At 44.4% G+C, this 13,086-nt stretch overlaps 1 protein-coding gene across 11 annotated transcripts in view; it reads right to left on the bottom strand.

Annotated features, from left to right (window-relative positions):
* Positions 1-10,463: 10,463 nt before the first annotated feature.
* The window catches only part of Stau2 (staufen double-stranded RNA binding protein 2), a 240,264-nt gene continuing 237,641 nt past the window's right edge, over positions 10,464-13,086 (bottom strand). For all 11 annotated transcript variants that reach the window (XM_060385825.1, XM_060385818.1, XM_060385822.1 and 8 more), the window contains 2 exons: positions 12,773-12,861; positions 10,464-11,590 (listed from right to left, as the gene is read on the bottom strand). In XM_060385825.1, the coding sequence (XP_060241808.1) occupies positions 11,497-11,590; positions 12,773-12,861 (183 nt within the window). In that variant the 3' untranslated portion in view covers positions 10,464-11,496. The remainder of the gene's footprint in view (positions 11,591-12,772; positions 12,862-13,086) is intronic.

Genomic DNA, 13,086 nt, shown 5'->3' with positions numbered 1-13,086 from the left:
AATGATTGTCCCTTTGAGACATATGGCTGAGCTCAGTGCCCACAACTCAGACAATTGTGGGTATCTGACTCTACCACCAATGCCAGCCAAGACATACAAGGTGTTCTTCATTACTGACTAGTCAGGGGGTCTGAGTTACAAGGAAATAATTCAATCTAGCAGGCTAGGGTGACATTGCCAACCCAAAGAACAATTTATGAGATCATCTGAGCCTGGATATAGAATGAATTCCATAATACAATAACTCAGCACAGATCACCTTGTTTAATTTTCTTTTTTCCTAGTAGTGGGGTCTTCCTGCCATCATTAATGATCCAGACAAAAACAAAACAAAACAACGTAAGCATTATGTTAGAAATTCCTTTTGTGTCTGAAATGCAGAGTTATAACAATGGTGTATGAGCACTATCCAAATTATTCTTTTTTTTTTCCCAAATTATTCTTATCATGAGTTAATTTACTCTATTGAGAGTGTAAGCTTCTTTAGTAACTCTTATTACAATACAGAAGGAAAGGTAGAATTTGAGCCAGAGTAAGTAAGCCACAATTTTCTGAAGCACTCACTCTTTGTAGCTCAAACTTCTTCTAGGACTACCCTTTTTTTTTTTTTTTTTTTTTTTTTAACTCCCATGAGACAAGGAGGAAGGTTCTTCAGGCTTTCCTGATCTATGAAGGAGGGTCTGGAATTGATGGTTCTTCCCTGGAGAAGCAAACCTCTGAGAGCTTGAGGATATATGAAACAGGTAACAGGCTGAGCAGGACTCACAGTGACAGGAAGGTACAGAGACTGAAAGCTCTAGCCACGTGCTGAGATGGGTCTGTGGGTAAAAGCACTATCTGTGAAGGCAATAAGATGAGTTCTGACTTCTGGGCCCACATAAAAGCTTTTTAGAGGAACGAGGTTCAGTTCCCAGCACACTTCAGGCAGCTCACAACTGCCTGGGACTGCAGCTCCAGAAGATCTGAAGATCTGGCCTCACGCACACCTGCACTCACACAGACACACAGGTACACATGATTAAAAATAAAATATACTGTTTTTTAAAAAGCCAAGTGGATGGTACCAGCATCTGTAATCTCAGGCACAAACAGGAGATAAAAGGAAGAAACAGGAGACTGCCCAGAAGTTCAGGGCAGAGCTAGCCTGGTGTTTCCAGTGGAAAAGATAATGAGGTCTGAGGTCCTGTCTTAAACAGGATGAAAGATGAAGACTGACAAGCAAAGTGGCCCCCTGACCTACAAACACATTCCATGTCCTGTGTCCCCAAATTCACACAAACACACACGTGAATGAGCACACACTACATGCACACACAAACACACACAAAGTCATAAAAGCCTAGCTGCTACGGTCAAGCATCACACCACGTCACTAAAATCAGCCCTCAATATAAGAAAGAGTGGCACACAGCCATCTGAGCTGCCTTGGCTTTTGGCCTTCTTTTATGAAGATTGGAGAAGAAATGACTTGGGTGTTCAACTGTCTGTGTAAAAATGGATCTGGGCCAAGAGGTTCTCACAGCTCACTTGGCAAAGGTGTTCTCCCCTGGGGAATTTCCTCAGTTCCCTGCTGCCTCTGCCTCACACCTGAGGTCGGCCCTGCATGCACTTGTAAGGGGGCCAAGGCAAACGGAACTTCAAAACGGAACTGAAAGGGGTCATGGGAAGAAGTCCCTGACACTGAGAAGAAGTTGGTGGGTAACTTAAGGTTTGTATGTGTTGGTTACTCCGGCAGTTAGGTTAAAGTTGTGTGGAAAACATGAATGAAAAACAGTTCTGGTTACCCACTGTTATGTAACAAGCCACCCAGAGCTGCTGTGGCAGGAGCAGCAATGGTTGTAATATTCCGCACAGTCCGTGGGTCAACTGAGCTCAGCAGGGCGGTGCTCCTGCTGCTGGGTCTGAGATCGTTAAGGGAGTTTTGGGGCTGGAACACCCAGGATGACCCCCTTACACCACCAGCCATTGATGTTGACTGTGAGTTTGGACCACAGTGCCTGCATTGAACAAAGCGCCTGCATGTGTGGCTCAGGCTCCTTCCTGAATGGTGTTTGGGTGCTGAGAGACTGACTCAACAGGAAACAGCCCCATAGAGAAGAAGATGCTAGACTCAGAAGACCTGGGATGGGGATGTGCCTCCCACAGGACTCTACTAATTTAGTAATTACAGGACCTGCCCAGACTAAAAAGGAAGGAAAACTAAAGAGTTCTTAATGGGAGAGTGATCCTTCACACCACAATAACATAATGGGGGACTCCCTTATTAGACAGCATAGCCCACACGAAACCTGACACATGGCCCCCATAGCTCTTGCCAGGCTTCCCTAGGTAAGCTTGCTTCCAGTGGAAATTTCTACTCTCTGCTCATGACTGGGGATAGCAGAAACTATCCCAGGCAACTAAGACAGCTAAAACCAGGAGCCCATCCAGGGCAAAGTGTAGCTTAGTGTCAAGGTGAAAGGCTGTCCACCTCCGAGCACCTCCATGGACATCACCTCCAGCCTGCACATCCCAGTGCTCAGCAGCAGTTGCCACCTCCGGAGGGCCTTGGGGAAGATGCTATGAGAGTTTCGAGTTGTTGGGTTCCTGTGCACATTGTCTGCCTCACTGATAATGCTGGAGCAGGCACTGTCTCTGGGTGGAAAGGGGCAGACTTACTGACGGGGAGTGCAATTGCCATACTAAACAATTCGATGCACATTGCCGCCATGTGCTCTGGAAAAGCTTTACCTGCTTATGGTACGGACGTTTAGTGAACTGGTATACCTGAAGGTTATAGAACTTTTCCTAGGGCAGTGTGAACATTTCCTCACCCCAGAAAGGGCATTGATGACACACCAAAGGGACAATTTTACCCACCTCCAGCCTGGAGAACCAATTAAATTATTGGTGCTACCTACAGGATCTTGGGTTAGGGAGCGTGAGTGATTCTGGCACCTGCATTGACTAAAAGCCCATCTTGCTTGGATGAAAGCTCCATCCTTGAGGATTCCTGCCCAAGTCACAGACAGTTTCAACAAAGAGTGCCATCACTGCCATCACTACACCCCTTCCCTAGTAGTTGTTTACTGTTTAAATAACCCGAAAGGGAAGCCTGAGGTGTTTTATAACTACTATGAACTTCCTGAACCACGTAACTGTGTGTCTTTGTATGTATTGTGTATATATATATTTGTGTTTGTGGGGCAGCAAGATTGATGTCAAATGTCAAATGTCTTTCTTCATCACTCTTTGCCTTTTTTTTTAAATGTAGGGTCACTCATTGAAACTGGTCAGTGAATTTCCAGTATCTTCCTGTTGCCCATCCTTGCCAAGGCTGCCATGACAGGCATGTACCACCATTCCTAGCTTTTTACATGTGTCTTGAGAATTAGAACTCAAATAGTCATGTTTGTGCAGCAGACACTTTACCAACTGAGCCATGTCCCCAACCTTCTCTTAGTTTCCTAAGCTTTCTGAGGCACTCTGCTACTTCCAAGAGAGAAAGGTCCAATCTGGACGAGATAGCTACATAGCAGTAGTCTCTGTATCTGCTTCACCATTGTATCCAGTGTTTAGAAGATAATGGAACTGGGACTGTCTAGTTCTTCAAAAAGGAGAATCAGATCCCCATCCTTGAATCTCCATTTCCACTTTCATTAAGAGAGAAGAAAGAGGACCTGCAGATCAAAGGACAGTAATGCGAACATGTTTGGTGGCGATGGTGGCTATGATCAATGTGCAATAATATTTGAGTATGGGATGTCATAATACTTGTATGATAACTGAACAAAAAGGAACAATAAAAACCACGATCTGGGCTGGAGAGATGGCTCAGAGGATAAGAGCACTGATTGCTCTTCCCAAAGGTCCTGAGTTCAATTCCCAGCAACCACATGGTGGCTCACAACCATCTAAACATGAAATCTGGTTCCCTCTTCTGGCATGCAGGTGTACATGCTAACACACATTGCATAAGTAATAAATAAATAAATCTTTGAAAAAAAAAACAAAACAAACAAACCACGATCTATGGCCTCTGATGCTGGTCCTGATGGGCTGTCTTCCTACCTCCTCCAGCCAGTCACTTCATTTTTGGTCATCCCATCCTGGCATCCTCTCCCTACTACTCCAATTCCTTCTCACGTTCCTTCATGAGCACCGCTCTTCAGCCCACCCGTTAAATTCTGGTGATTCCCAAGGCTTTTCCCTTTAGTCTTTTGCTCTTCTTGAGTCTTAAATCATCTAGAGCAATGGTTCTCAATTCAACCTCCCTAATGCTGTGACCCTTCAATATAACTGTAATTTTGCTACTGTTATGGATCATGATGTAAATATCTGTTGTGAAAGATATCTGATAGGTGACTCCTCCCAAAGGGGTTGTGACCCACATGTTGAGAACTGCTGATCTACAGGGTGCTTAGTAAGGCGGTATCACTGACCGTCATTTAAGTGCCCACTGCTGACACTACCCTCTATCCTGGGCATTGATACTCCAGCCTCTGTTACCAAGCTGAAGACCTTTTATTGAGCGTCCCACACTTTGGTCAGTCTCAGTAAGCTTGGAACTAAACCCATTGCTGCTTGCCCAGCTCTCCAAATCAAGAGCCTGGATTGCCCACCTTACCCTGTGTGGATATGTAGCATTAAGGCTTCTTCACCTCTGCCTTCGAAGAAGGCACCATGGCCAGGTTAGACCTGACATTTCAGAGGCATGTTCCAGGCCTCTGGGGACTATGCATACAGTCCTAGGTCTCTGTTAGTTTTTACCATCTTCCCTTACCTCCTCCAGGGGCCAAAGAGGTAAGTCAGGTGTGTGGGAAATGTGGGATCTAATTGTGAGAAAAGTCATCTCTTCCAAGGGCTGTTCTCACACCAGCCTGAGAGGCCCTGGGGAGCCACAGGCATTTGACTAGGTGGAGAAAACACAGGAAGATGCTCTTTCAAGTGTGAGAGGCCCAATGGAATGTTCTGAAAACTCTCCCTGTCCTGGGTCTTTGAGAACAATCAATTTATTGTAATGTCTATTTGTGTGAGTATCCTATGATTATCTTTAAGGGACCAAAATTCCATGTTACAAAATACAGCCAGATCTTATTCATCCCTGTCCTTTCTTGTCTAAGCACGTAATTATAATTTCTGGCACATAATAGTTGATCAATACTTATTGATTAATTCATTGATGTCTTTTGGTCAATCATAAGTCATGTTTATGAGTGCTTCCTCTGTGCCACATAGAGCTCAAAACACTTTAGATGCATTGACTCACAGAATTAATTTATCTAATCTGTATAAGCACACTGCCACCCTGATTTTATAGCTGAGGAAAGCGAGGCCTAGAGAAGTTAAGCTTACTTTACACATCTGGGGACTGAGCAGGAACAAGAACAAAATACACCAGCACTCTGACTCCAGACTCCCATTCAACAACTGTATCTTTTTTTTTTTTTTTTTATTGTGTGTATGTGAGCATGTAGGTTTGTGCATGTGAGTACAGGTGCCAGTAGAGTCCAGAAAAGTTGAAGTTACAGGCAGCTGAGCTGCCTGGTATGCGTGCTAGGAATTGTACTCCAGACCACCAACTCTTATCAACACCCGGAACTGTTTCTTTGGTGATGGGAAAGAAGAAGCATGTCAACAATTAGGCAGATTGGAGGTTGTGGTAATGGAGAGGCTGATGCTGAGAAAACCTCAGTGTTCACAGGGATTTACTTCCAGGGGAGAAAAAATGGATTCCTACAGCACCTTGGTTTCAGTTGGCCAAACCAAGAACTACATTAGGAAAAGCAGGCAGAGAAGGTAGAACGTCTTTTAAGTGCTAAATCTGTGCTGAGTCTCCCCACCTCTTCTCCCACAAACATTGTAACAACAGAACCTGAAACACACAGGGTCTCCTTCTAGCCTCTTGCATTTTCTCCCTTTATCTTGCTTCTATTTTGTCTTCCCAGTTGGAATCACTTGGGGTAGGGATTTTAGACTTCATTTGGGTTGCTGCTGCATCAAGGATTTAAGCTTACTCTACATTTGTTGGCCGATGAACAGGATTTAGCAATGGCTGGAAATAAAATAGAGGGTGAGGTATATTCCAGGTTCTGGCCCTCAATCTGAGACAGAGAGTAGCTGTGGTGGAGCTAATTAAGAGCTGCTCTGCATTAGATTGGATCAAGTGTAGAAGCGAATGACCTCTGAGTTTCCTACTCAGAGCCTCAGAGACAAGGTTCTCTTTGGAGCTTACATCCAGTCTGGGTCTTTGCCAAGGTTGGGTGCTCCTAAATCACATTGAGTTGACGAAGGCAGACCTTATTTTTTGCTCTGTGCTCAGAGAATGAGGTAGGACCAGTGGCTAAGGATCCTTCTGGAAAATGACTCCATGTAGGCGTTTTGGGGGAAGCATAAGAGGAGAAGGGAGTTTTTTGTTTGTTTGTTTGTTTGTTTGTTGTTTTGTTTTTGTTTTTGTTCTAACTGTTCATTCCTGAAGCTGAGGAGGAGACAAACTCCTCTATCCTCATCAGGGCTCTCCTCCAAAACATCGAATTTCCCCTCTTCCTCTCCAAGGCGGGCACTTTAGTTTGCAAACCAAATTTCTGATTCTTTCCACTGTTTGTCTCCTACTCACTTGGGCAGCCAAGTCTCTTTCCTTCTGGGAACACCTCTGTGCAAAGTTTGAAAAAAAAAAAAAACCCAGATTGCCTCTGTGTATCCCCTACTCTTCCAGTCAAAAGCTCTCAGGATAAGAAAGGTCTTGCCTTCACCAGGCTGGATAACCACACTACTGTCCACCCCCCCCCCCCATTTTTGTTCTAGCTGAAGGAAAGGAGGCTTATTTAAAATATGTTAATTTAAGATCACTGGAAATGTTTTCTTTTTCTTCCCCCCTCCCCCCCAGGTAGTTTTATGACTCATTTAGGATACTTTTCTGGTTCACAAGAGCCTTGAAACTAAAGACTGAAAGGATTTAACACAACCAAGCAAAACACTGCAGCCTTGACAAACTTAAAAGCTGTGGGTGACATTTGGAAGAATGTTACTCAGTTATTTAAGCTTCACTGTTGAGTACCTTGAGAGTAAGGACCAGCACGTGATTATAATGAGCCTCACCTCCCTGAGGCAGCTATCTGCTGGGCTGTGTCTTCTCAGATGACTGTACCACCTAGGCAGACAGTCAGAGTTGTACAATGTAAACCAAGGGTAAGCTTCTGGTCCAGGTTGGGCCAGCCGGGGTAGCAGCTTCCTAAGATGCTGGAAAGAAGTCAAAAGAGAAAGCTGCTGTTTCTTCAGGTGTCTGTACACTTGGATTCTGTTGCTGGCTATGATTTCCCATGTGTGCGTGTAGGAAGCTGGAGCTCATTTAGGGAGATAGACAGGGGAATTGAGAGCTTCCTAGTTTCCACCTAGCCTTCTACTTCCTGGCTCCAGTTGGCATCTGGATTTCTGTCCTTAGGTTCTGTAAAACACCCTCTGGCTTTGCAACAAACCTCCCATTGCTGGTTTTACTTGCGTTTCCTAACTTCAATGGGAAGAATCCTGACACAAGAGATCCATTTTCCTTTCAAATGCTTAATAAAAGTTTCATAACTAATAGAGACAGATTTTGAGTGACTGTGGAAGATAAGTTTAGAGCTGCAGTTTTCTTGGGGGGGGGTCATCATTTTATGCATGTAAAAATGAGATATAGAATGAGATATTCAATGTCTGAAACTAGATCTCTAGAGTAGGTCAATAAACTATTGTTCTTCCTCTTATCCATTAACGGGCTGAAATACTATGTTTGCTTTTTTACATGTGCACATTTATGCTAATTTATTTTTTTAGTGTGTTTATTTGTAGTGTGTTTGTGTATATATTTGTCACGGTGCATGAGCAGAAGTCAGAGAGGATAACTTTTGGGAGTCGGATCTCTCCTACCATGTGGGTTCTGAGGATGGACTCTGTGGCAAGTGCCTTTACCTCCGACATTAGGCACACAGGCCCCACGTGCACATGCTCACAACTCTACATACTCCTACGTATTCTTATCCCCAGGTTTTAGATGAAAAGCTGACAGTTGAAGTTGTTAAATGACTTCAACAGGTTACGTGTTAAGACAACTGAAGTTTATTCTCTTAGGCAAGAGGCTCTATCCAAGTAGGCCAGGCTTCTCTGTCCAAGACAGGAATCCTATTGAGGCAGAGGTTTCCATGATATCCATCCAGCCAACATTTATTGACTACTTATTGTATTAAGTATCCAACTTTCCATATAGAGTGCTTACTGGTTAAGTATTGTTTCAGGCACAGGACACTGGCCTTTGAATATTGAGAAGGTTAAAGAGCTTTCACTCCAGTAAATGTGCTTGGGGGACAACCGGAGCCATGTATGTGAGGTAAAATGCGCTTCTCGAAATCCAGTTGTGGTGGCACAAGCCTACGGTTCCAGCATGCGCAAGGCTCAAGGAGGAAGATCATGAACTCTGGGCCAACCTTGAAAATGAAAGATACAGAACAAGCTCTGGGCAGTTACTGTCCTCACTCACACCCAGTGGGATTTATACACCAGAATGTAGGTCTGGACACATTTCCAACGTCACCAAGGCATCCTGACAGCCTCTAAGTAATTCTCTCTCTCTCTCTCTCTCTCTCTCTCTCTCTCTGCATGTGGGTATTTGCACATGGAGGCCAGAGGTTGCTGTGTCATCTTCAGTTGCTCTCCATTTTTTTTTTTTTTGAGACAAAGCCTCTCACTGGATCTGGGAGGTCAGCAATTTAGCTAGACCATCCTGCTGAGCGCTTTTTTTCATCTGTCTGTCTCTGCCTCCCAGATCGGGGGTGACAGGAGCATGTCATCCCACCCAACTTTCCCCTGAGTGCTGGGGATCAGAACTCAGGTCTTCACAAGTGTGCAGCAGCCATTTTACCAGATGAGACAACCCCCTAGCCCCAAGGTTAAAATTTTTCAGCCGTCTCCTTTCTCTCTGTGCTGCACAAAATTGGTTGCAACTTCAAGGGGGAAAAGATCATAACTGAGAATGTGTACTGGAGAGAAGGATGCCAGACAGCTTCTTAGGGTCACCTCGGGAAAGGGGAGGAATGTCTGTCATGGCGTGATGGGTGGTGTCTCACCATTGATCTTTGGCAAGTGGTAGTGGAAAAGATAGTCAGAGTTCCAGAGTGCACTATTATATTTCCAATTAAAATGCGAAACAAACCTTTTTCATGAAGCACACTGGCCTCAGCCCTAGGAAGTGACTACAAAGCTCTGCGCTGATTGAGGCAAGCTGAAAGCGGACACTGTAATTGATAGAGGAGATAAGTCAATCTGCGTCCTTTAAAGAACAATGAGTTCCATTTTTCATCAAAAAGATCTCCTTGTGCTGAAGAAACATTCTTTCAATAAATCTACTTAATGGTTTCCCCTCTAATGATATATAACGTTGGGCTGTGGAGCTGAGCACTGCAGCGAGTGGGCCTTGCCGGGGATGCAGGCCACCCATCATTTGCATTGGCAATTCAACAGGGGAAAAAAAAAAAAAGAAAAAGAAAAACCCAGAAGATGTGTAGAAGGATTGCTGTTCAGGAACACACTCCAGTGCCTTCCTGGGCAGTTCTAGAAGGTGCAGGATTTTGGATGAGGAATCAAAATGTATGCTCTGTGGGTTTGGAAATGGTTCAGCTCGCCAGACAGTCCTGGCTGAATGCTTCGGCTACCTGGGTCCTGAGAACTGAGGCTTTTGTGTCCCTCGAGCTTGACATCTTCCCACAGACCCGCCCAGCTCGCTGTTGCTGCAGAAGGCTGTGGTGTTTGCTGTGCTGGGAGAATGACAGCATTGCTTCGGGCTCCCTGCAGGAAGCGGGACCTCACCTCATCCAGGCGCAGAAGCCGTGGGTGGCAGAGTCCTAGCAGAAGTAAGGGGATGAGTTAGGGGCCCCCCTTGTCCCTGATTAGGCAGCAGGACTGTGCCCACGAGAACACCCATGAGAACCCCAAGTTTACAAAAGTGTTGTTCTTTTCACTGGGCCCAAGCCTTATGTAACCAAGCCTGTTTCCTCCAAGGGCACCCAGCCCTCCCAGTACCGGCGGACTTCCCCACATGGGAATCATTAACGACAACCCCGGAGTTATTTCCTTATGGTGCCGTTTGTTTATCCTCCAGTCGCGTGTGAGTCAGCCAGCTCATGATGTGTAGTGGTTTTGCTTGTGAAATCTTACATAATTCTCTTCTTATTGTCAGGTTGGGCCGAGCAGTTAGACCATATAGTGTTTTCCCGTTGCACAATGTTTGCAAATCAATAAGGAGAAAGCCTGAACAATGAGATGACAGTGGCTGGCTAGACCAGACCCTAGTCAGTCCCCAGTCACCCAGGAGGCCGCCTGCGGTTTCACAGATACAGCCCCTTTTAATTCCACGGCTGGGCAGGACGGCCAGGCTGGGTGGTGACCTTCCCCACAGGTTTCACAGCACTGGCATTTAAAAGGCGGGAGGAGGGGAATGAAAGAAAAACAGTTCATACAGAAACCGACCAACTCTTTACTGCATTTGCCCCACACTGGATTCCAACATGCTGGTCCAGCGCGCGGTTGGCTAGAAGCTCCTCCCAACAGGCTTTCCCGTCCCCACCATGTACAGTATTTATTTTGATCCTACTCACTGTCCAGAGGCAGTCACTGAAGACACCCGATGCTAACAGTGAGTGGTAACAACACACGGATGGCGGTGGGCACAATTTCCACGACGGGGTAGATTCCCGGATGTGCGGAGGCAAGGCGCCCCCTGGATGGCGAATGGCATCACGTAGCGCAAAACCTACAACTGCTCGGTTTAGTTTCATTCTGTCGTTTTCAAAGTCCAGAAGTACATGGAAACTACATGTTCCTAGGATTATTTATATTGTAAATCAATTATCTGACCTGATGGAAAACATAGTTATTTGCATACATCTTCGTGAATTACCTTAAAGTAATTCAAGTGTGTGCATGTGTGTATGTGTGTGTACGTGTGTGTATGCGTATGTGTGTGTGTGTGTGTGTTTGCAAGATGAAGGTTACAAATATCTGCATAAAAAGAGAAACTGTGAGACTATATGAAGACAACAGTCACATTCCACAGCACAGCATTGGTTAATTTCTGAATTGTCAAGCATTATTTCAAACAAGAGAGAGTATAACAACACAATCGCCACGACAAAACAATCGTTAAGGACAGAACCAAACTCCTCTAGGAATCATTTTAAAACTTTAGCTTGGTTTCTAACACTTTTCGTTAATTGTTGTTTTTAAGCTCCAGTAGTGGGATCAGATTTCTGTTGCCTCTGGGCAAATGAGTTATGATCTGATCTCAAGTTCCAAGGGAAATGCTCCAAGTTTTATTTTCCCCCAGTTGAATAAACAGTACCATGTACATTATCTCTTGTGTTAGAATAGTGTTGTCTTCACATAAGACTCAGATAATGGCATTAGCCATTCATTTCCTTGAACACAGACACCCTCATGCGTGCTGACAGGTTTATAAGGACGCGGTGGCAGCCGTGGTTCTGGGAGCTGCTAGATGGCCGACTTTGATTTCTTGCAGTCCTGAGTGATGGAGCCGGGGTTCGCCTGGTTATTGTCCGCTTTCTCTCGCAGATGCTTGGCTTGTCTGAAAGATTAATACATTAACAAGGGCTGAGGTCTGGGCTGCACATCTTCAGACATGTTTATTAGCAGATGGCACACAGGACTCAAAGGTCACCACAAAAGTGACATTTTAAAGTGAAACAACAATATTTATGCTCAGATAGTCTGCTGATGAGATCATGTGGAAATGGTTTTGATTAAATTAGCTTATAAATGGTTGCCAATCTATAGACGGCCTAAAATGCCATGTCTGTTTACCAAATGTTTTCCTCCCATGATCATCTTACCTTTTAATGTAAATGACCACATGCTCTTTTGTTTTGTTTTTGTGCTCTTTCCTATGTTCATTTAACTGGAAGATTCAGCAGCTCTGCTTTTCACTTCCCAGGTTCTGTGTTTTAATTTTAATTCCAATGATCTCTTCTGTGTGATGTAGCTGAGGCCGCACAAGCTAGTTCTATTGTTTTGAAAGCACTTGGACTCTGTACTGTCAATAGAACTGACTTTCCACTCTGTCAATGTAAACTGGGTCTCTAGAGAAACCCAAAACTCAGCCCCTGCCATAGCACCTTATGTTAAAAATCTCGTAAAAACCTATAAGCTGGCTCTCAGGAATAATGCTTACATGTGCATGTTTATCTATGCTTATAATGCTTACGCTCTGCATGTTGGCTGGCGTCCCTAGTAGTCCGGGTTCTGTCGCAGGATGTGCTAATGTTCCATGAAAACAAACAATACAAACAAAAAAACCAAATGCAAAAAAAAAAAAAAAAAAAAAAAAAAAAGAGGCATGGGGGCACTTTCAGTCTCGATTTGTCTTCTTTCAGTTGTACTTAGAAGAAATGTGAGTGCATTTTTTTTTTTTCTCAAAAACCGAGTCGGTGAGAGAATGCTTGACAGTATGCGGTGAACACAGTCCTGTGCGCTCTGCAGCTATCTGCAGTCGGAAAGATTGTCAGGATTCCCTGAACGGCATTAAAATGCAGAGACAATGGCCAGCTGAAGGTGAGAGATCCACGGACATTTTAGAAAAGTTGATTATGACTATTTATATGGTTTTCATTCATCTGCATTTGGTTGAGGTATAAAGAATTTTGTAAGATTCAGACATCTTGTCTGGATCTTTCTATTCAACCATACAATGATCATGTCTCATCGTTCGTACAGACACAAAGCTGAAAATACTGAGCAAGGATATACTCACTTTTCAAGGGAGCCTTTTTCAACATTCACTGCCCCATCAATTGTTTCTAGTCCTTGTTCGGAAAACTGTTTCAAGGCACTTAACGCTGCCTAAAAGTGAAAACAAACAAGGAGAACCATTCGCTGATTTTCACAGAATGAACAGGTGAGCGTAAAAGAAAACCAAGATACAAAGGCTGTCATTTTCATCGGAGCTTTTATATGCTCTCGAGCAAAATTGTGTTTGGGAGTTGGCATTATTGTGGGGCAAGGCATCAACACACTGGACGCGTATGTCTGTCCTTGTGTGAGTGTGCATATCCATGGACAAGCTCT

Source organism: Meriones unguiculatus, chromosome 6 (genome assembly GCF_030254825.1).
Source record: "Meriones unguiculatus strain TT.TT164.6M chromosome 6, Bangor_MerUng_6.1, whole genome shotgun sequence".
Classification (NCBI taxonomy): Eukaryota; Metazoa; Chordata; class Mammalia; order Rodentia; family Muridae; genus Meriones; species Meriones unguiculatus.
The sequence above is the reverse complement of the archived record's forward strand: the minus strand, read 5'-3'. Positions and strand labels throughout refer to the sequence as shown.